The following is a 22,238-nucleotide window of genomic DNA, read 5'->3' as shown; positions in this document are numbered from 1 at the left end:
AAATACCTGTTTGGTGTAATATCTGTGGCACTGCATAGTCACATTGGACCTGTTCACATGTCACAATAAGCCAGAATAATAATAATAATTTTAAATTCTGGCTTCCCATGAATGAGCAAGCATACTGTTGCACGCTACTCGATCACTCCAGCTTGTCTCTTCATGCCAGTGGGAGCAGCTTAAGCCAGGGACTCTTAGCATGGCATCTGAATGGTGTGACATCTGAATTGGGGACTCTAGCTTGTTGCTCTCCAGGCAAATTATAGTCATAAGCCAAGATCAAACCCTCATGTCACTCTAAACAATCCATGACCCAAGAGTCCCTGGCTTGTTTAGCTCCTCCTGCTGGCAGGAGGAGGCAAGCGGGAGAGATCAAGCAGTGTGCACTAGCACAGTTATTCACGGTAAGCCTGTATTCAAGAAAATTTTGGCTTACTGTTATATACTAATACAGCTATTGCCTTTGCCCAGAATCTAGTATTTCAAAGACTTATTACTATGTTTACACTGTGTGAACTCTTGATTATTTTGCTTAAATCTACAGAAAGCTATGACTCTTTTTCCACCAGAATGATCTTTGTACATGTTACTTCCTTTCTGCTACATTAAGTAACTGCTTAAATCCACAGCTATTAAATTCGCTTTATTTTTCCATGAATTTGTGGACTAACTTTAAAGAAATACATGTACCATCTCAGTAATCCTTACAACGGCCCTGCGAGTAGGCCAGTAATAGCATCCCTATATAGTAAATGGGGAGCTGAGTCAGTGTGGTGTACCCAAGGCCCTTGAGTGAATTTGTGGCCAAGGTGACAATCTGAACTAGGGATTACCCAGCTCACAGCTCCTACCTTACACCAGTTGTTGAAAGCTTGTTTCACAAAACGTGACGCAATTATGATGGGGCTGCTTGCCATCAAGTTAACTTCTCACTTCATTTGAATGGTTTTAAATTTTCAAAATCATCTTTAAATTACTCCATTTCAAATTATCCACACTTCAAAGAGATTCAAAGAGCTTTGCTTAAGAGTGATTTTGGTCTTTTATTGCCTTAAACTCCAGTGCTGGGCTAATGTGTACCTTAAGGGCAATATCTTTACCTCTGAATTCTAAATGCTGGTTATTTCTACTTGGATAATGTGGAGTTTTTGCTAGGAGGTTTATTCTCCAAGTAGAAAAAAATGCCATCTGTACTTGAGCTCCTTGCAGTTGGCTCAGGAGAATTATGCAAAAACTGTATTTACTGATTCTTAGATTTATATGCAAGTAGTTGCCATTTTTAACTTGCCTTTTTTGTCTGATTTTGTGGATATGTTTATTATTATTCATTGAATAAAAGTTAGTAATTTTGCATTTCCAAATATAGAATATGGGGGGCTATGATGAGGTGCACCTGATGCAGTTCAATAATGATTTGCACTGTAGAAATGCAACCCTGTGTCTCTAGGCTTCTACTATATGAAGAAAATTAGTTTGTAGTCACGTTGGCAAGGTAGTTGACCACACAAAATAAGCAACTCTATCTTTGGAATTTGGAGAAGGCCTTTCCAACTCATGGCAGTACTATTGTGCATATACAGTAACACTGATTTTGTGAGATATTAAGTTTTGTCTAACCTGGACATGAGCCAGCGTATGTTGCCACAGTGAAAAGAAAATGCTCATTATGTAAGCAGACACAGGAAGGGGCAGATGATGCATTGTAAGCTGTACAAACAAAACAACAACAACACAGGGTATGCAACTGGCATGTTTTGCCTGGGTACTCTAGTGCAGGTTGTTCAGTATCTGAATCTGTTACAAAACGTTCTGTAGCACCTTAAATACTAATGGACTAAGTTTCTAGTCCATGAAAACTTATGCCATGATAAAACTGTTAGTTTTTTGTGTGTGCTGCAAGATTTTTTCCAGCAATGTGTTGTGGAAAAATTTCCAGTATTTTTCTATTCTATAAAAAATTTCTATTTTTCCACATAACATTTTCAGGTTTTACAAATTATTGTTTCATAACATTGGTTAATAACATCATAAATGAATATAATACAAGTCAAATTGGCCAACTGGAATGGATGAAGTGTCAGTCAAATGTAAAATCAACCCTGTAATTAACTTACTTAGGTGTCCATTTTCCTGCCTTAAAATCTAAGTTATTTGAGATTAATTCATGTTGTTGATCTGTTATGACTTTATAGATATTCGGGTAAAATAATTTCCAAGTAAAGGTTTGCATTTGCTTGAATATAACATTTAAACCATACTCAGCACACTTTATTGATTTTTCCTTAATATAACATTTCAGTTCAACTGCTTTTGGCTATTAGAGAAAAAAATGGTGGTATTTATATATCACAGAAAATTAACATGGCATACTTATCAGTCCATTAAGCTATCTGTTTTAAACATTATGGGTTGGATTCAGACTTAGTTGTGCTTAGAGTAGACAGGAAATCAATGAGACTGAATTTAGTCATGGCTAACTTAAGTGACATAGATTTTGGTGGTTCTATTCAAAGCATGACTACATTTGGATCCAATCCGATGTTTAAAAAATGGCAAGTAGATAAATCTTTTTAAGAGATTGCAGTTCAAGTTTAGAGTTTATTAGTTTGTGTGCGGAAATGTGAAAATGATATCTGCTTTTTCAGACATTACAGAATAATTTGGTTTTGGTTTGCTTTTGGTTTTAAGCAAGCTTAGATTTTCATTTTGGGTTTGGGCAACAAATCTTCCTGCATATGTTGATTCTTATTATGTTACTGTTGGTCCAGGCTAAATGATGTAGAGGCTAACAGGTTCTGGATCAAACAGGATTTGGCTTCTTAAGCACCTCACCCTCCTCTTTCATACCACTGTTTTCAAATTCATATCTTTCATTTTGTTTCAGGAATGTATATTTCTTTAAAATAACTGCATACGTACCTTATCTCTTTTTGGACACATTGTGTTGTAACTGCTTTTTGCATATGTAGAAAATATGTACTGTTTGCTTGTGCTTCTTTTTTCAGTGTGCTTTCAGCTAATTTTAATTAGATGTCCTTGAATTCCTGCACTGCTGACCCTTGAATTGGAGCAACACAGTTTGACAAAGGCAATTAAGTCACTGACTTTCCTTCATCCTTTCTTTCTCTTAAATGTTTTAATTCCTGCTATGCTCCTTCAGTTAATTATATACTCTTCTGTTCTCTGGTTTTAATGCTGAATAGTCAAGCATAATGGTCAAGAGTTCTTACACTTATCTGTCTTGTAAAGTAAATGCCTTAGGAAAGGATTGTTAGGTGTTAGGAGGAGTGCATGTACATCAAAAGGTTTGTTAATTGCCTGCTATTGCCCAGGGTGGGAAGGACTGGCTTAATTCAGTAAGGAGACAGTAGTGCACTAGGGGAGCGACCGCTCCTACCACAATAGCAAGTATGGACTTGATAAATGAGGAGTCTTCCTAACTGTGCTGCTATGTATTTCTTGGGTCAGCTTGTAAGTGAAGGCAGTACAGCATGGGGAAGTAATTCTATCAACTCCACAGTCGAAGAGGACCCTTTAGGGCCTAACAGTTCGGCTGATCCGTGTAGAGCAGAGGATGGAAGTAGAATTGACCTCATGCCCTCAGATTACGTACAGAAAGACAGAGACACGCTGAGGCATGCTGAGACAGGTGTGTGTATTGATATGTGCACCCGCAGAGTTGCCTAGATGTGCACAGAATAGATAATATCACATGCTGAAAGATTTTCCGTTGATTTTGAGAATTTTAAACTCAAAGCAAATAATGTAAATACAGTGTTTCTAACAGGTCTAAGTCCTGTATGTTAGCAGTCCCCAACCTTTTTGGCACTAGGGACCGGTTTCGTGGAGGACAATTTTTCCATGGACCGGGGGGCAGGGGGGATGGTTTTGTTGGCGGACTTCCGGCCGCTGGGACGCAAATGGCGTCTGCTATGTGGACGCCATTTGCATCCCTGTTATTTGCAGTAATAGGCTACATAAAGATTTACGTAGCCTATTACTTGAAGAACAGGGACGAAAATGGCATCTGCGTAGTGGACACCATTTGTGTCCCTGGAGTCAGCCGACAGCTCTGCGGACTCTCTGTGGAGCCGGCCAGGGGTGGCGAGGATTCCAAGGGGGAGGGACGGATCACCTCCCCCCCCCCCGCGGACCCCCGCGGACCCAAGGTAAGGGGGTTTCGCACACCCCTGCATCCCGGTTCCTAGCAGGCCACGGACCGGTACCGGTCCGCGGCCCAGGGGTTGGGGACCCCTGCTGTATGTAAAAAATGATGCAGGAGCTGTATGTTTCCTTCTCCCATATTAGAAAGAGGATTGAGTTGTCTGTGAACAGGCAAATAAATATTACTAGTGAAAGGTCTCATGAATTCCTGAAGAGGTTTTGTGTAATTCTGAAGAGGGAGGAAGTTAAGGAAACCAGGTGAAGATAAGCCTGGTTAGTTAACACTTCTGTTTTTTTACTAGTTGATATATTTTGTTTTACCATACGATACCTAAAATGGAATTGGTTTCTAGTAATATTTGGTGCTCTAAATTGTGTTCTCAGACTGTAGGTATATGATGAAATCAGACCTTTAGAAACAAATTTCTGCACTGGCATTTTGCATGGAAGATGAGGGAGGAATGAATTCTGAGTATCGTAGTTCTGTAACAAATGATTATGTTTCATGTCTGTCAAGTTTGTTTTCCATCTAGCTTTTTCAGTGAAAACATTTCTATTTTATTTGCTTCATATGTTGCAGAAATTGCCTGTTACTTGGTTCCAAAATTATTTTTGTTGCCAGTTATCAACTGCAGCACTTCCAAGTTACTGTCAGCATTTGCCCCCTTTTGTACAGGTCCATTTATTAACTGGTTTAAAATCTACTTGTTATATGAACCCTTTGCAGTCTTTGATTCAACAGAGGGCAGTGCTGTGCAGAGACCTTCATCAGGCTCAGAGATTGAGTTGTTCTAATTTACTAGTTAAGTGAGTGTAGTCTGGGCCCTTGTTGAGTTTTAGAAGAATACCAACCCCCCCCCCTTTTTTTTTTTTGCAGTTTCCTCTGCTGGCTTAAATCTTTGGCCAAGTTAACCTTCATATGATGGTGTATGTTGTTTGGTATTGAAGTGAAAACCTTTGTTCACAAGAGTTATTTATTGTAAGTTGCATGTTGCTTTCCTGATTCAGTAGAAGGCATTGTACTTTTAAGGAAGTCCTCAAGTTTAGTGTTTCATATAATTTAGAATAGATTTGAAAAATGTTCAAAGAAAGTTACAAGCCCATGTACACACATCTTTTTGTTGCATTTGTGACCCATTGTTTCGTAACAAGGTAGGTGAGGAAAGAACGATATGCAGAAGGTTCTCTGGCTTGCTTTCTGAATGTGATTCTTACTACAGGCGAGCAAGTGAGTGGCTATTTACAAGCATCCATGTTCCAAATAATACCAAATATATCAACCACTGACATCTTGTTATTTGTTTCTGTTCAGTAAAATCATACAGCAGTGGCTGACATATTTGGTATTCAGTGGGATGTATAGTATTTTCTAATGTATCTGAAGACTTGCAAATAATACAACATTTTCCATTTATTCAACAAAGAAATATAAGCATCTTTTTATATCGGACACTACTCATATTTGATAAAATGAACCCATGTCTGTATATTTGATATGAGAGCATTATGTTTATAACAATGAACTTTGTTTTGCAATTCCTCTTCTCAAGCAGAGTGACTGCTATTGCATGATTAAAAATGAGCTTGTCAACACACAGCCAGGAAATTCTCATGCCAGCAAAATGGCTAGCAATAGCTCCTTTATTTCATTGCAGCATGTTCAGACTTCCAGATTCTGCCCTGATGAATGAAAATATTGACATTTTTTTCTTTCTTTCTTCTTGCCTGGGTGCGGTAATGGACTGGATGAGGGCTCACAAACTGAAGCTCAATCCAAGCAAGATAGAGGCATTGCTAGTGGGATTCAACTTGTTCTAGAGGGGTTGTGCTGCCCCTGAAAGATCAAGGGCATAGCGCCCAAATCCATCACTGTCATTAGAAGCTGAAGTGGCTTCTGTGGCTCGGAGTGCCTTTTACCAGCTTCAGCTGGTATCCCAGCTATGACCCTATCTAGGGGTGGATAGCCTAGCTGCAGTGATTCACACTCTGGTAACTTCCCGTTTGGTAATAGTAATGTGTTGTATGTGAGGCTTAAGCTAGTGCAAAATATGGCTGTGAGAACTGGAACTGGGACCAGGCATTATAATCACATTACACCAGTCCTCTCTCACCTGCACTGGTTCCCAATTTATTTAATACATTTCTATACTTCCCAATAGCTGAAGGTCTCTGGGCAGTTCACAACAATTAAAACCATAAAATACAACATGATAAAATGCAATATGATGTTTTTAAAATCTACAGTATATAATAAAAACCAAAATAAAACCTAGCAACAGTGCAAAGATTTAAAATATAGTACCAGATTAAAAACAGAAACTGAAAGACTAAAATGTGTTTCTGGGCCCAAATCAGAGTACTGGTTTTGACCTATAAAGCTGTACCTGTCTTGGGACCTCAGTACCTGATGGAGCCACCTGCTCTCATATGTATCTACCCATACCGTAAGTCATCCATGGAAGCCCTTCTTCAAATGCCCCCTTATTCTGAGATTTGGAGGCTGGCAACAAGAGAGAGGGATTTTTTAGGGGTAACCCTCAGCTCTGGAATCCTCTCCTCTCTGACACCCACACTACTATCTTTTCGGCACCAGAATAAGACTTTCCTGTCCTCCCAGGCTTTTTAAGTCTTTTTAAGTATTCTTAACTATGTTAGCATTTTACTGTTTTAGTCCCTGTGATGCAGTTTTACTTCCTGTACCCGATATCATACTTTATGCTGTGTTAGCATGTTATTAGTTTTATATTACTGTTTATTTTTAATGGAGTTTTAGAGCCATTTATTTTATGAGGCATTTAATAAATGAATTAAATAACATTCTTATTTTGCAGGCTGCCTTGAGTCTCTCTTTAGGCTAAAAGTTGGATCATAAATATTTTAATTAATAAATACATTTTTACAGCGCATCACTTCATGCAACTTCTGATAAGCTATAGCAGTCTTGGTCTTTAGCTGTGTCTTCCTGTGATATGAAAATATGTTGCTTTTAACCTTTAACATGTCCAAGCTTCTTTAACTGTGAATTGTGTGTCTTCCAATTGTTTAGGAGCCCCGATGATCTCTCCAGGCACATCATTGCCCTGCAGCAACGGGAGCTCGTTCTGAAAGAACAGAACTCTGCCATCTCTAGCAGGTCGGCTGTCAAGAGACTGTGTGTATTTCAGCAGGGGTTTGTTGTACTTGTGTTTAAGAAATGGCATAAATTTTGGCCCAAGGTGTACTGAAGTAAGTGTGTGTGTGGAGGAAGGGAGTGATGTGGTCGTACCATCAGTTTGCCATTGTGAGTTGACAAAGAAAAAGGGCACTGGACATTCAGTATTTGTGAGGAGTTCTGATTCTGTCAGTGTTTGTGAAATGAGCACAGGCCAATACTTCTAAACTCCATTCGGCTTTGCAGCATAAACATGCTTTGAATCATTCACAAGGTCAGGATGCATGTGTGCCGCAGCTCTGTGGTGACTGAAAAGATGTTAAGTGGAAAATAGTGTTGTGCACCTGATCATAGTCAAAAGGTCTTGTGTATTTCTCTTTGTGCATGCACATCTCTTGTTCTGGTTCATGGGTTACAGTTCTCAATAGTAGTATACTAGCTAGAGATGTATCATGAATAAGAGAAGCTAGCGAATATTTCCAGTCTTTCATTCTGGAAAGCCTTTGAATTATGAAAACACGTTGTTGACCACCTGGTTCATTTTTACTATGTTATTTTGAAATCTTACCAAACTATTATAGCAGAACTGACTCTGGTGTTAGGCTGCTTTTGATTAAGGTTTAAGCTTGAGCAGTGTTCATTGTCTTTGCTACATATTAGACATGAGTAGCATTCGATCTGGGGTTAGCCATGAGAAAGAAATGCAGGCGTTGGCTCTTTGGAGAAATAAATAACCAAACTACAATTTCCAGTTTTATAGTCAAAGACATTTCTGTTAAATCCTTGAACTGAGAGTGGGGTATTTGCGGTTTTAGAAGATCAGGTTTTGGATGTCACTGTACTGACGTTACAAGGGTCTCTTATCAATTCTGGATCATCACTTCATTCTGTAACCTCTCAGTAGTGACAAGCAAATTCAAGCTGGGCAGTAAAAGCTTAGAGTGTACCTAACTAAGAGCAGCTTAAACTGCTTAGCCAGTTGTTAAAATTGCTAGCCAACATGTAAAACTCCCTGATGCAGCCAAGATTAACCTCTGCTCCATGATAGGTATCAGGAGTCTTGAGGGGGAGGCATATTCAAGAGCAAGTTTTGCTTCATTTCTTAAAGGGGGGGATGTATTGATTGTTTTGTTGTTAGTTCAGGGTGTAACTCATGATCTGTCAGAGAAAATGTTCTTGTGTCATGTATTAATTGCCAGGAACAATGTTTTTATTCAGAAAACAGCTTTTTACAAGTGTTTGTTCATGCTGGACATAATGGCACTAATTTAATGTAAGCAGAGGGAGAAGGAAAATGATCAAAATTGCATTTTGAACTGATGGTAAAAGCTCTTTCAAATCAAAACTTGCTAGTCTTCCAAGATGCTCTAATTAGTTTAGTTTCCATATGCCAAGTTCTTTCTCCTTTCTTCTGTAATATATAATTCTGTCTTAAATGTTTTAATTCTTCCATTATTTCCAGATTCCCAGGAAAGCTTCCTGTGCTCCTTAAGAGCAAATGTCATCATGTGGTCCCAGAAAGACCTGATGGACTTAACTTTTTTTTTTTTTTATGGCTTATCTTTGCACCTAAAATTTTTACTATTGAAACACATTAGTAACAATGGGTAGTGGTCGTGACCATGACACCCTCTAGTTGGTTCCAGCAACGTATAATGCAGCCATCTTGAAGTGCAAAAGCTCTTGCTTTTAATGCCAAGATCTTGGGCCCTAAATGCTGAAACGTCTAGTTTTAAGTTCTGAAGGCAATATTACATCCTGTGCCTGGGAGTATTTAAAGACACCCCCCCCACACACACACACAAACTTGGCTGCCAATTGAGATCTTTGTCAGAGGACCTTTTCTAGGTGCCCTCACCTTCTCAGGTCAGGAGGGTGGGAACCAGAGAAAGAGAGGGCCTTATTTGTTGTGATGCCTATACTATGGAACTCTTTTCCTAGATGTGTTTACCAGGTGTTACCTTTATTATTATTTGGGCACTAGGCTGAATCTATCCCATTTTCTAATGTCAATAATGGTATTTAAAACACATTTTTTATTATCTCTAGTTGCTGTTTTGTCTGCTGACTCTACTGTGTTTATCCTTGTGCTTTTATTGTTTATATTTTATTGCTTTTATTGATTGCTGTAAACAGTAAACAGCCATGTGGACGTCCCTGCCTCAAGCATGATATTTAATAGATTAGCAGCTAACTACTTACTGAATAGTTAGGATGTTTTGAGTCCTTTTAAGAAGTAGTGTGATTTTCATTGGATGTTTTTGTGTATGGGAGATGTAGTTCAGCACACCTATGAGTGAACTCATTGTAGCAGCCCCACCCGATATCTGTTGTGATTTTCACAACACAAGAAGTCAGTGAGCAGGACTCACTTTTGCTACAGATTCTACCAAATTATTTAAGAACTCCTGCATATACTTCATTACACAGTTGCTTGATAGATAATATTTAGTGAAGCCAAAAGGTGGGCAGGACTACGGTGGCAGCCATGTCCACTTATGCTGGCAGGTTTTTGGTGACGTAGGAAGTCGCCTTATATTGAGTCAGACATTTGGTCCATCTAACCCATTGTTGCCACTGACTGGTAGTAGCTCTCCATGGTTTCAGGCAGGGTTCTTTCCTAGTCCTACCTGGAGAAGTTGGGGATTGAATCTGGGACCTTCTACATGCAAAGCGTGTGCTCTGTCACTGAACTATGACCTCTCCCCCTTTATGCTGTGCATTGTTAATGTGCCACACGATGGACGTATAGGCCCAATTCCTCTTAGAAACTCCTCCTGCTCCTAGAACCTTTGGGCTCCTTTGCTGTTGAAAGATGAGCCCTGTCTTCTGACTCCTGCCTAATCTTGTTACCACCTGCCACTGCCTGCATATTTTCTCAGTTCATGTTGTAGTGGAAGTTGTAGGCAGCTGCCAAAACCTCCAGCATCCACCTGCCCCTTGCATCGTTCAGGTGATCTCATCTGGGAAACCTTTACATAGGGTTTAGCAGATAACGTAGGAGTTCTGACAAAGTTCTGCTACTCTCCTCTATGATTCTCATATATCTGTACTTAAATGTGTTTATATTTTCTGTGCTTATATGTGTGGTAGATATTAGCTAATAAGGCTCTTAAAGATACCTTCCATTCCAATATCCACCCTGGTGGCTGACAAAACAGTCCCCGGTTTCCTCCTTTCAGAGTATCTAAGTGGTAATTTACTTGAGGAGCATCAGTGAATGGCTTTAGATGACAAATCAGCCATAGCAAAGTTGGCGCAAGGGAGCAGTTTGCTACGCAAGATCACATCCTTGCTTGCAAAGCAGGAGAGCAAACTGAGCTGTGTGTGGAGCCTGCTTCTGTTGAACTTGCCTTAGGTGAGATTTGAGGTCGGGGGAGAGCAAGAGATCATCATAGTGTGATAAGCAAGACTGTTCAACACGACAAACTGCGTTACTGAGTGGAGTATACGAGAACAATTAAGCTTAACTTGTACTAGTTGATACTTACGTTAATTTATTTTCGAGGTATTAGTCTTTACTGAAACATATACTAAAGTGTTAGCTTCAACTTGTGGTTCCTGGCTTTTGGCAGTTTAACTGAATCTTATTATTCATGTGAGCCAGTGCACACACCTTTAGGGATGAGTAAAGATGATCTAAACTCTCTCTCGCTCACTCGCTTGCATGCACACACATGCACACGTACCCCCACCCCGGGAGAATTCTGCCTGGCATTGGCATCAGAGTCAGGATCAGTGTTAAATTTTAGCTGGGCTTGTTAAGTGGAACATCCCTCCACCAACTTTGGCCTTGTTGGCTAGTGTGCCAAAAAGTGTTGTTAACAGTGTCAACCACCTGCCATGCCACAATGTAGGGCTGAATTGCCCGTGGGCTATGCTGGGCTTGGTGGGCCACAAATTGTGGAGGTCAAAACCTAGGAAGTGATGCACTGAGGCATTCACTTAGAAAATTGGGCATAAGGGTTTTAGAGCTGGTGCAATTGCACAGTTCAACCTCTGCCTGATGCTGGGTAGCAGACATTGGTGCTGTTGTGACAGCAGTTCCTCCCCAGTCCCTATGTAGCACAGCTGTTGTCACACACCAGGCCTTTCCTCATGAGGACTGGCAGGAGAGCAGGATTCTTTTTTGCATCTTTCTGTGTCATTCTATGGCTTTCTTGTGGCGCTGCCAACATCACTGTGTCCAGGAAAAGGGAAATGTGGACGCTATAGAAAGTGGAACAGCAGATCTCTTCTGATCCATTCATCTGTAGTAGAACATACGGATGTGAGGGGAAAATTAAATGTGCTGACCAAGTTGGCTTCCACCATAGGCATACCTTGTGGTATGAATTCATATACATACTGTCTTCTGGGGAAGCAGAGAGCAAATAAATTTTAATATCCAATTGATTTGCTACGTTCTAGGAGTTTGTAACTTGTCCTGCCTGTCTCTTATTTCCTCAATTGTGCTTCTAGAAATGCCTTTGCATACCTAGAGAGCATGGCAATTACTTTTCTATCAGTTCCTCATTCATTCATGTCATTTATTTATTATATTTCTATACTGCCCAATAGCCAAAACTCTCTGGGTAGTTTACAAAGACCTTAAAATATAATATTGTGACATAATATAAAAGCTATTTACACACACACACACACACACACACACACTTATTAACAATCATCAATAAGAAATCCCAGGACCTGTTAAAAACTCTGTCATATGCTATCGAATGCCTGACAGTAGAGGAAGGCTTTAACCTGGCACTGAAAATATGGCAGTGTTGGTGCCAGGTGGCCCTCACTGGGAAGACCGTTCGGGGCAGTTGTGTGGTGATCCCCAGTTTCAAAGCTGGGAGGAAGGCTGGGATTGTTTGACAACTGCATGGCCAAGGCACAGAGCCTTGGATATATAGGGCCAAATCTACCCCCACCTCCACCCTGCTGACCTTTCCTGTTCCAGAGCAAGAAAAGCAAGTGTGTGTGTGTGTGTGGGGGGGTACTGCCCCACCAGGTCTTTCCAGTAGGAAAAAGGTGCGGGGAGGGAGGGGAAGGCTTTCAGCCACTACTTGACATTAGGGCTACGGCTGAGCATCAGCTGAATACACAACAAAATAAGACACCCCCAAACAGCAATGCTAGTAAAGCACACAACTGGAAAATGAACTGAATTACAAAAAAACGTGAGTTTATAATTGGGGGGTACTCAAAACAAAAGAAAAACAAATTATTGAACTAATACATAACAACCATAAGGATATTAGATACAAAAATATAGACGTAGCGCACAGAGATATGAACACTTGATGGAGCAATCTGTGAATCTTGGTATGAATGTAGATCTTGATCATTTGTAGGGTTTAAGATGGTCTGCAGTTTTAAAGACCATTATCTGGCTTGTCTCCACTTTGTTGCTGTACAGAAGCCTTCTGTATTTGTGTCCATTGCCATTGGTTGGTACAAGCTCCACATACTAAGGTAGCTAGAGGAAAATGTCCTTTTAATGTGCAGAGTGGCTGCAGCTCTAGTTGGTTGTTCAGTGCTTCAGTAAAGCTCAGCATATCAGTTCTTTGTGTAAATACTTGAAGATGCAATCTGACCTTCTTGAATGAGCACTTGGTTTTCATAAGGTTTATAGCTCCTAACAGTTGTAGAAGCTTATTCTTTTTGCTCTCGGAAAGTGGTTTGAAGGAATCCTAGGGTTCTTCTTGAGAAGACGAGCAGTGGCAAACAGGCTTTCCTGAATGATAGTTTGTGTACCTATGTTTTCCTGCAATATTCTAGGATGTACTCTGTGCAGGGCAGCATTGCGGCCCAGTTGGCCAGTGCTGTATGTGAACTGAATGTGTGCTGTACAACATGGATGGGCAGAAGATAGATCTCCAGATAAATTGGACTTCAATTCCCAGAAGCCCCTGCCAGCATCGCTAATGGTCAGGAACACTGGGAGTTGAAGTCCAAAAGATCAGGAGATCTACCTTCTGCCCACCCCTGCTCTAGACCTTGTCCCAAAAGTCTCTGCAGCTCACAGAGGTGCCTCAGGAGACAGTCAGCTTGGAAAGAATGAAAGTAAAAAAGTTCAAAAATGGCTGCTCTAGAACTGAGGAAATTGTAGGATACTGGTAAAAAGAGCTGAATTGTTGGCTCTTTGGCCAGGTTCACACAATTTGGGAAGGAAAGTAAACCCTTGTAGCTTATTTTCCCGCCTTGCACATGCCAGTTGCGTGCCGTGTAATTACCATAATTAGCCTCACCAGGCACTGTTTGTCATGTCGTCTGAACCTGGAGAGGGTGCGTGGCGGGGGTGGGTAACAAGTCATCCCACAACCCTAGAACAAGCCATGGGTTGTGCGGCGATTTGTAAACTCACCTGCTGCTTAATCTCTCTGGGTTCTGCTGAGACGACAAGCTGCGTCCTGCGAGGGTAATTGTGATAATGATGCAGTGTGTGACTGGCATGTGCGGGGCTGGAAAATAAGCTATGATGGTTTATTTTCCTTCCCCGATCATGCGAACCCAGTCACTACTTGATACTAGGGATGTACAAACACTGACCGATCCGGGGTGGTGGTGTCCGTGGAGGGGCAATTTGGGCTGCTCAGGGCCCTGTGGAATCCTCTGGAGCACAGCTGTGTCTGCCGGAGTTGGCAGAGTGGCTCTCCAGATCCCTGTAAGATGCAATATGCTAACGGCAGCTGCCGTTAGATAGACAGATAGATAGTAGATAGATAGATAGTTCTCATGCAAAAGTTAGAGTACCATCACAGTTGAGGTGAATACTCAGCATTGAATGAAAAAAATTAAGATTCCCTAGAAATTCTTCCCACCTAACTTTGAGTGTCTGGGAGAAGAAATCTTAGAGCCACTGCCTGTATGTGATTGTGAGACTTCCTCCAAATTTGTAGGGAGAGACATGGACAAGCAAGGTGTTTGTCAGATTTGCATTCTGTGTTTATAGGAATGAAATCTTCACCTCTTTCAAAAGATGGTAGAACAGATTTTGTGGTTCCAGTACTTTGAAATCTGCCAATTTTGACTTTTAAAGCTTTATGGAACTATTTGATGCATTGTGTTCTCTTATTTTCTGGGGCAAGCATCTCTAAAGAGCTAGTCATAATGAGTTCTTGGCTGGTTGCCTTCTCATTTGGAACAAGAAGGCATGGTTAGTTTGCATTCTTGGCCAAAACAAACGTTTTGGTAAGGCACAACAGATACCATACTTGGTATCATTCTCTTAATGAATGTTGTGGAGGGAGCCTGTGTTTGATTTCAGTGTCCATGCTTCTGAAATATTTCATTATTGTTATACCCTTCAGTTTCATGGAAACCAGTAAGGTCTTCCATTAAGGTGTCTGTCTATCTCTTCGCTATGCCAGATTCTGAAAATGACTTGAGCAAAACTCTAGTAATCTTGGAAACAAATGACACATTCGAATTTGTAAACACACCCCCATGTTCGGTTACGGTGATGGCTTATGACAGGTATGTTACTCAACAACCCTTTATTCTTTATTGTTGGTGTGAAAAAAATCTGTGATGCTCAAGAGGCATTTCTTGAGCAGTGGGTAGGCTTCCTGTTTAAATGGGTTTTCATTATAGACATAGCAAGATATGAGACCAAACCTGTCTTTTATATACAAGTGGGACAGCTGTGTGGCATAAACACATCTGATGCTGAGAACTGGAGCAGTTACAGAAGAATAGCATTTAATTAACCATATTTTTCCTGAATATTAACTTTCCTCATAGGAGTTGTCATCTTCTTTTCCGAACATATCCAAAATTTGTACTGTCAAGGAAATTTTAGACCACTACCTGGTAAAGACCGCCTCTAAATGATTATTTGCACAGACAATTTATTGTTGTAAGCCGCCTTGGGAGGGCTTCTTCCCTGAAAGGCGGCCAAGAAATATTATATATAAATAAATAAATAAATGAATGAATGAATGTTTGCTTCCTAATTTAGCTGCTTGTTTGCTAGAAGAACCAAATTCACCTTGTTTCTTTCAGGGCTTTCTGGTATGAAACATTCTGACTTCTGTATACTTACATATACCTAAATTCTGCACTTCCTTTCAGAAAGACCTTTGTGATTTCTTTCCATCTTCTCCAGATAGTCTTTGGGTTGTTCCATACATGATTTTTCCCCTACACAGAGAACACTGTATGTGGATAACTTCAGGGTGAGGCACAAACATGCATGCCATTGCATATGAAATATTGTAACAAAACATTTTGGTAAGTGGGTACCAAGCTTCTTTTAATGTAAAGTAGCAAGTCCAGATGTGTCTCAAGCTGGGATATTCTCTAACAGCAAATGTTAAAGACTTGCAGGGGGATTATATCTCCCATTAAAGATTGTGGGGGGTGGTTATATCTTACATTTTTAAGAAGGAGGTGGTAAAGTGTTTGGTTGTCAGGCTAGCCCCCCCCCCCCCCAGTTTTGAAGCCATTGCTAAAACACATATTCCAGTATATAAGGTTTTTTCAATACTCTGCTGTTGGGGAGGAGTAATAGTTTATTCTCTGTAATTCTTAACTTCTCTTGGTGAGAGTGTTCCAGCTTGAAAAGCTTCAGGGCTTCATCTTTTCTATTAAAAATCCCAATTTCCACTCACCAAACTCTTTGTTGTTTCTGACTATGTGGGTTCATCCGTTTGGCTTATATAACAGGAGGTGTGGTGCCAGAGTTTTGTTTTTGTTTTGCTAGTGCATGGATTGTGAAAACTATGCATCTACGCAAACTATGAGATGGGGCAAAGGGAAAGGACTACGTGGTCTGTGCTTCAGCTTGAGATCTGTGTCGTATTTATTTCGTTATTTATTTATTGGCATTTGTAGGCTGCTTTTCTGCCTACAGCCAGAAGGAGAGATAGTCTTCACCAGGCACCAGAAGGTCAAGAAGGAATGGGCTAGGCATGTAGGTGCACAATCTGGATGGAGCAGTCGAAAAAGCCCAGTTATTTATTCCTAGTAGCTGTAGTTATGAAGATGGTGGGACACAGAGCAGAATCTCTCCAGAAGACCTTGGTAGTTGGGCAGCTGGTAGTTACGGTGTTGAAGAATAGTTACGAGTAGTTAGTTAGACCAGGTTTTAAATCCCCCTTGGCCACAAGTTTTATTGGGTTAGTCGTGGTGTCTCAGCCTAACTTTCCTCACAGGGCTTTTATGTGAATAAGGGATGAGTAGGTAGGGGGACATGTATGCCATCCTGAGCTCTTTTGAGGAAGGGTGGGATAAAAATCTGATAGAATTTGATGCTAAAGTGCTAGGACTAATTTATATAAGGCTTCTCCAGCACTATTCATATTCAGTGCAGTGTGTGTCACCATCCCAACAGTAAAAGAGAGCATGTCACATGATTATTACCCTATGGTGTGTTCTCCTGCGTCAGTTGGCAGCTTGTCATATACCACTGCTGGATTCAAAACAATAAAGTGGTGAATGAGCACGTTTCATCTTGGGTAGCAGTAGACCCTGTGCCAGGTGTACTGTAACTTGGACGGCTGTCCTATTATCCCTACTCATCCTCATGAAATCCCAGTTCCTGTGGCATCTCTCATATTCATAAAGCTTGGAACATTGATGTAGTCCCAAATGAAGATTGATGATGGGAGATGAACTTGCTTACTCCAGTTTATTTACCTTTTGCTATGGAAATATTACTGAAAATGATGATGGTAGTGCTTGACTTGTTGTTGTTTTTGAGAATAAGTGAATCTGATGCTGTCATCCTGTAGTTCTTTATTTGGCTGTGTCTAAAAATGCACATTTAACTTGGCATGTCTGGCAGCCTTTCCTTAGAAAGCTAGCCAGGAGTGTAATGATGGGACTCTGAGCTGTACTGGCACAGTTGAGTGGAAAAGCCTTCTGCTTAAGAGGCTGCAAGACGTTCCTTGCTGTTTTAAGCACAAAATTCACTGGTTTAACATATATTGTTTTGGATGAAATTACGTTCTCCTCACTTGCTTCTTTACACTTAACTCTCCATTGTCTTTCATTGACCTGCGCTTCTGTTGTTGAACAGCCAATTACTGTAATTAGACTAACTATTATTAACTCTCAGGCGGTGATATAAAAATCAGCCCACATACAAATTGTCTGTGATGGATACAACTGTTATAGCAGGTGACAGTAGTTTTAAAAAGGGGGGGGGGGAGAAGCGAGAAGGGGAAAAAAGGCATGATGAAAATGAGCTCCCAAATGTGAAGCTTGTCTCTAAGCTTTGTCTAGAAGCTTTGGAAGGTGCAGTTTCCTAACCTTAAAATGACAGTGAGCATGTTAAGTGAGACCTTAAAGTTGCAGAGGTTTCGATGAGCTGCAAATTAGCCCAATGATTTTGGTATTGTACTGTAGTCTAGCTGCTTCTCTGCCTCAATGAATAAAAGGCCAGCCTAAGGCATTTGGGCAACCTTGACAGATGTGTAGCCTCTTCTATTGCAAGTCTGGTGTTTACTTCTAAATCCACGCTACCTTCTTCCAGGCTTGCTCCCTCTCATCTTCCCTCCATGAACGTTACAGCCTGTCCATCATTCCTACTATGTGTGCTCTTAGCAGCTTGGTACTTATTCAGACCACTGGACATCCCTTTGGTCCAGGAAGCAAACTGACCCTGTCATTGTATGAACTTAGTCACTTCAGGCAACTGTTTTCTGTAAGACTGTTTTAGAAATCTGTGCTTCTGATCTACTGCACAAAGAGTTTATCATAGTTTTAGTGGTGGTGGCACAGCAAGGGAATTGTGCTTCATTGGAAGTCATTTGAGCACTTGACTGTACCAAAGAATAAGGGGACTGGTGTTAATGGAAAAACTCACATATCGGTCAAGGCTGCAAAATTTTTTGATTAAGCCAGACTTGTTTTATATCACATGATTTCCATATATCTCTTATGTAAACCAGTAATACAACCTACAGTGCAATTGCCAGTCCATCATACGTCTTTTGAAAGATCATTTGGGATAACTAGGCTACTCCAGTTGAACAGTATTGGAACTCACTGTCTTCCTTCTTTTCTGTTCAGAGTAAAATTTCCAGAATTTTTGAAGCCATGGAACCCTACCCCCCTGGGGGTGGGGGGTGGGGGGTTGTTGGGGGGGAATTTTTGGGAGAATGGAAACCTAAGTAATACTAATGTTTTTAGCACTCTTTACAGATCTAAAGTCACTTTGTTGCTTTAGGGCGGCCTTCCTCAACCTGGTGCTCTCCAGATACTTTGAACTTCAGTTCCTATCAGCCTCCTGTCAGGCAAGATGGCCATTGGTCAGGAATGCTGGGCATTGTAGTCCAAAACATCTTTAGGATACCAGGTTGAGGAAGGCCGCTTTAGGAACGTAAAGCTTATGTATAACTTGGTTTGCTCATAAGATTATCATTATATTCGAAAACTTTAAACAGTAAACTCAGTAAACTTGTAATTATTGTCTGAATAAACTATACTTTAAAAATGTAATACACCAAACATGATTGATTTTATGAGCAAACCAAGATATACATAACATATTTTAGGTTTCTAGTTTATGTCTGACCAGAGGGAACTTCAGTAAGTAGTCCATGAAACATCTGAATCATCCTAGAAGCCCAAAGAAGCATGAAGAGCTGGAGGCAGAGGAAGAGAAGTCCAGAAACACAGGACTCAGTAGAACAAAACCCAAAATGTTAAGGATGTACGTTTTCTTCCATATTATGATATGGTGACTCTATTCACTTTTTGGAAAACCGAGCATGACTTTAAGCATCCCCAAATGTTTATCAGACAATCATAGAATAGTAAAGTTGGAAGTGGCCAATAAGACCATCGAGCCCAACCCCTTGCTCAATGCAGGAATCCAAGTCAAAGCATCCCTGACAAGTGGCTGTCCAGCTTCATCTTGAATGCCTCCAGTGTGGGAGAGCCCACTACCTCCCTAGAGAATGGGTTCCATTGTCGTATTGCTCTAACAGTCAGAATGTTTTTCCTGATGTTCAGCCGGAATCTGGCTTCCTGTAACTTGAGCTGATTATTCCACGTCCTGCACTCTGGGATGATTGAGAAGAGATCCTGACCTTCCTCTCTGGGACAACCTTTCAAGTACTTGAAGAGTGCTCTCATATCTCCCCTCAGTCTTCTCTTCTCAAGGCTAAACATACCCAGTTCTTTCAGTCTCTCCTCACAGGGCTTTGTTTCCAGTCCCCTGATCATCTTCCCTGCCCTCCTCTGAACCCTCTCCAGCTTGTCTGCATCCTTCTTCAAGTGTGGTGCCCAGAACTGGACACAGGTCTCAAGATGAGGCCTAGCCAATGCTGAGTAGAGGGGAACTAGTGCTCCACATGATTTGGAAGCTATACTTCTATTAATGCAGCCCTTATGAGTAAAAGGTACACTACAGCAATAATTTTAATAAGAAATAGAAGAAGTAACGATGCTAGGAATCTTACAGAGACGACTAAAAAACATTTTCCCCCATGGCTTCATTATTTCCAGACAATTTACATCTCTAGTCTTTCTATAGAAGTATTTTATTACATAATTTTTAGAAATCATTGTGTGTGTGTGGTGGAGTAAATGCTTGATAATAATATGTAAATACCTTGTCTTAAATTCTAAAAGAAAATATTTCATTATCCAAAGCTGTTCAATTTTTCTAATTTTTAAAAACAAAAACAGTCTTTGGAAAAAAAAAATGGGAAAAAGTCCCCTCCTCCCCCCCAGGCCTTCACATCTCTATACCTGTCTGTTCACCACATGCAGTACATCCAGATACTCATCTACTCAGCAGTAACCCTGCTGAGTTCATTGGGGCTTACTTCCAGGAAACGTTTATGGGATTGTAGCTAAGGGCACATCCTATGTATATTTAGACAGAAAAAAGTCCTACAACTTCCAGCTTCCCCCAGTCAGCATGGGGCATGCTGGGAGTTGTAGAACTTTTTTCTGTCTAAATGTGCATGAGATTGTGTCCTTAGTTTGCTACTATTTTGTCTGGTTTCTTCTATCCGCTGTAGCAATGCAATGTTGGTGAGACTCTCTGTATTTTGTGGAAGATAAAATGAACATAAATAAAATAAAAAGATGTCTGAATATTTCTGATGTGCGTATATTTGTAAATAAAGTCAAATATTGCACCCAGAATTCAAATGTTAATTTCTTAAAATGTGTTCAAGATAGCTCTGTCGACAGCTATAACTAGAACTTACATGACTTACATTCGCATTTACTTATATGAAGCTGCTTTATACGGAACTCAACTATTGGTCTGTCAAGCCCAGTGTTATATCTTCCGCATACAATGCATGGCTGTACTACTGATCTGTGCCCTGCCTGAGAACTGTAGTTGTAGCAATACTGACTGTACTGAAAATGATACATTATTTTCTCTTCAGTGCTTTCAGGGTAATGTGTACTTTAAGCATGCAATAATGACTTCAGAGTAAGATGTGGGGAGAGTAATATGTTGCAAGGTTAGTTGCTTTGCAGAAGTAAATGCAAGTGTGTTTTGATAACCGCCATGAAGCCACCCATCCATTTAAAGAGTAGACTATAAAATATTATATCTTTAAAATTAAGTGTCTCAAAAAAAATATGTAATGGTATTGGTGCATCAACTTTATGAACTCTCCAGTTATTTAGCCAATTTCTGTCAAAAGCATTTGCTGAATGAATTCCTAACGGATATGTGTCACCTGATGGTATGCACAATCTTTCTGACAAGTGTGCCACGAGTCAGTATATATGAAGGGGCATTACAGTATGCATGCTGTCCTTCTGTGCCTTCATGTGGCTTTGCTTCCAGTCAGCTGAGCTGGGAAGCAAACAGCAGTGTAGCATGGGAGAGAGTGGCAGGTTGTGGGCTAAAGCTTGGTCTGCGTGTCCCAGTTCAGGAGGGTCACAGATTCCTGTTACTTATGACACCTTTCCTTTAAGAACATTTAGAGAGCAATACTATGGTCTTCAGACAGTGCCTGGGGGACCATAGGATAGTTCGGTCAGAAACAGTGCTGTGACCTTGGAGCCGAGAATCCGTGCCCCCTGCCCCCTCCTTCTCAAAGCCAGCATGGAGAGAACCATGCTGGCTGCCTCTCTGAGGTTGCACAAGTGGTCTCAGAGAGGGGATAAGGGGGGATGTTCCAGTGGGCAGGGAGGGAAGGAGACTGGGGAGGCTGGGATACGAGCTATCCTGAAGCCTCTCCAGCCTCCGTCCCTCCCCCTCCAAAGCACCCCAGCTACATGGGCAAAAATGTCAGTCTAGCTAAAATGCAGAGTGGGTAGATCGGGAGGTGACCATCGCTGCCGCACCTCCTTCTCTGCATTTGGATGATTGTAAGCCTCCGGGTTGTATGCTCCTCTGCTTTTTACCAACGTGTTATGCTTTGAATATTTATTTCCTTATTTACAATTATTTTTAGGCCACCTTTAAGGGTAAAACCTTCTCAAGGTGGTGGTAAAACCCTTTCAAACCAGTGGTAAAAACCTCTTAAGGCAGCCCGGTAATGAAACATAGTAATGAAACATAGTTTGCACTGTGATACTGAGTCAAATGTGGATGCAATTTCTCATCAAAAACATTTTCCTAACTTGTTATAAAGGATTCATTGTCTGAGAAGTTTCATTAGGAAGTAGTCTAGTTTTTAGCTGTGCATGGCAAAAAATCCAAATTGTCGTAAGTTGCAAAAAAAGCGCTCTGCTGCTCTGAAACGTAAATGACTAATGTGCATAATTTATTTCAGCATCTGGGCCTGAAAAGTTGCATACCAAATCTTGTTTGGTTTGATCAACAATGGTTGAAAATTGGGATTTATCATGTAAATGCTGACAGATATGAACATGTGTCAACTAAGTGGATGCCTGACAAACCTTCTTATTGTACAGTGCTGATGTTGAAATGTTAATTTTTTGCTGCTTTAATTGCATTTTTTCTTTGCTTAATCTACTCTTTTCAAAGTCTGGCTGTTTTGGTTGC

At 40.7% G+C, this 22,238-nt stretch overlaps 1 protein-coding gene across 9 annotated transcripts in view; it reads left to right on the top strand.

The window, feature by feature from the left end:
• Window positions 1-22,238, top strand: part of MAD1L1 (mitotic arrest deficient 1 like 1) — a 635,972-nt gene that overhangs the window by 54,255 nt on the left and 559,479 nt on the right. For 6 of the 9 annotated variants that reach the window (XR_014785504.1, XR_014785505.1, XM_084818230.1 and 3 more), the window contains exon 10: window positions 7,211-7,297. The exons of the other annotated variants lie outside the window; for them this stretch is intronic. Coding sequence is in view for 4 of the 6 variants with exons in the window: in XM_084818230.1 (XP_084674356.1) it covers window positions 7,211-7,297 (87 nt within the window). In the remaining 2 variants the exon portion in view is untranslated. The remainder of the gene's footprint in view (window positions 1-7,210; window positions 7,298-22,238) is intronic. 9 annotated transcript variants of the gene reach the window in all.

Source organism: Heloderma suspectum, chromosome 12 (assembly GCF_057233095.1).
Source record: "Heloderma suspectum isolate Gila_16-S chromosome 12, 16-S_ref, whole genome shotgun sequence".
Classification (NCBI taxonomy): domain Eukaryota; kingdom Metazoa; phylum Chordata; class Lepidosauria; order Squamata; family Helodermatidae; genus Heloderma; species Heloderma suspectum.
The sequence above is the reverse complement of the archived record's forward strand: the minus strand, read 5'-3'. Positions and strand labels throughout refer to the sequence as shown.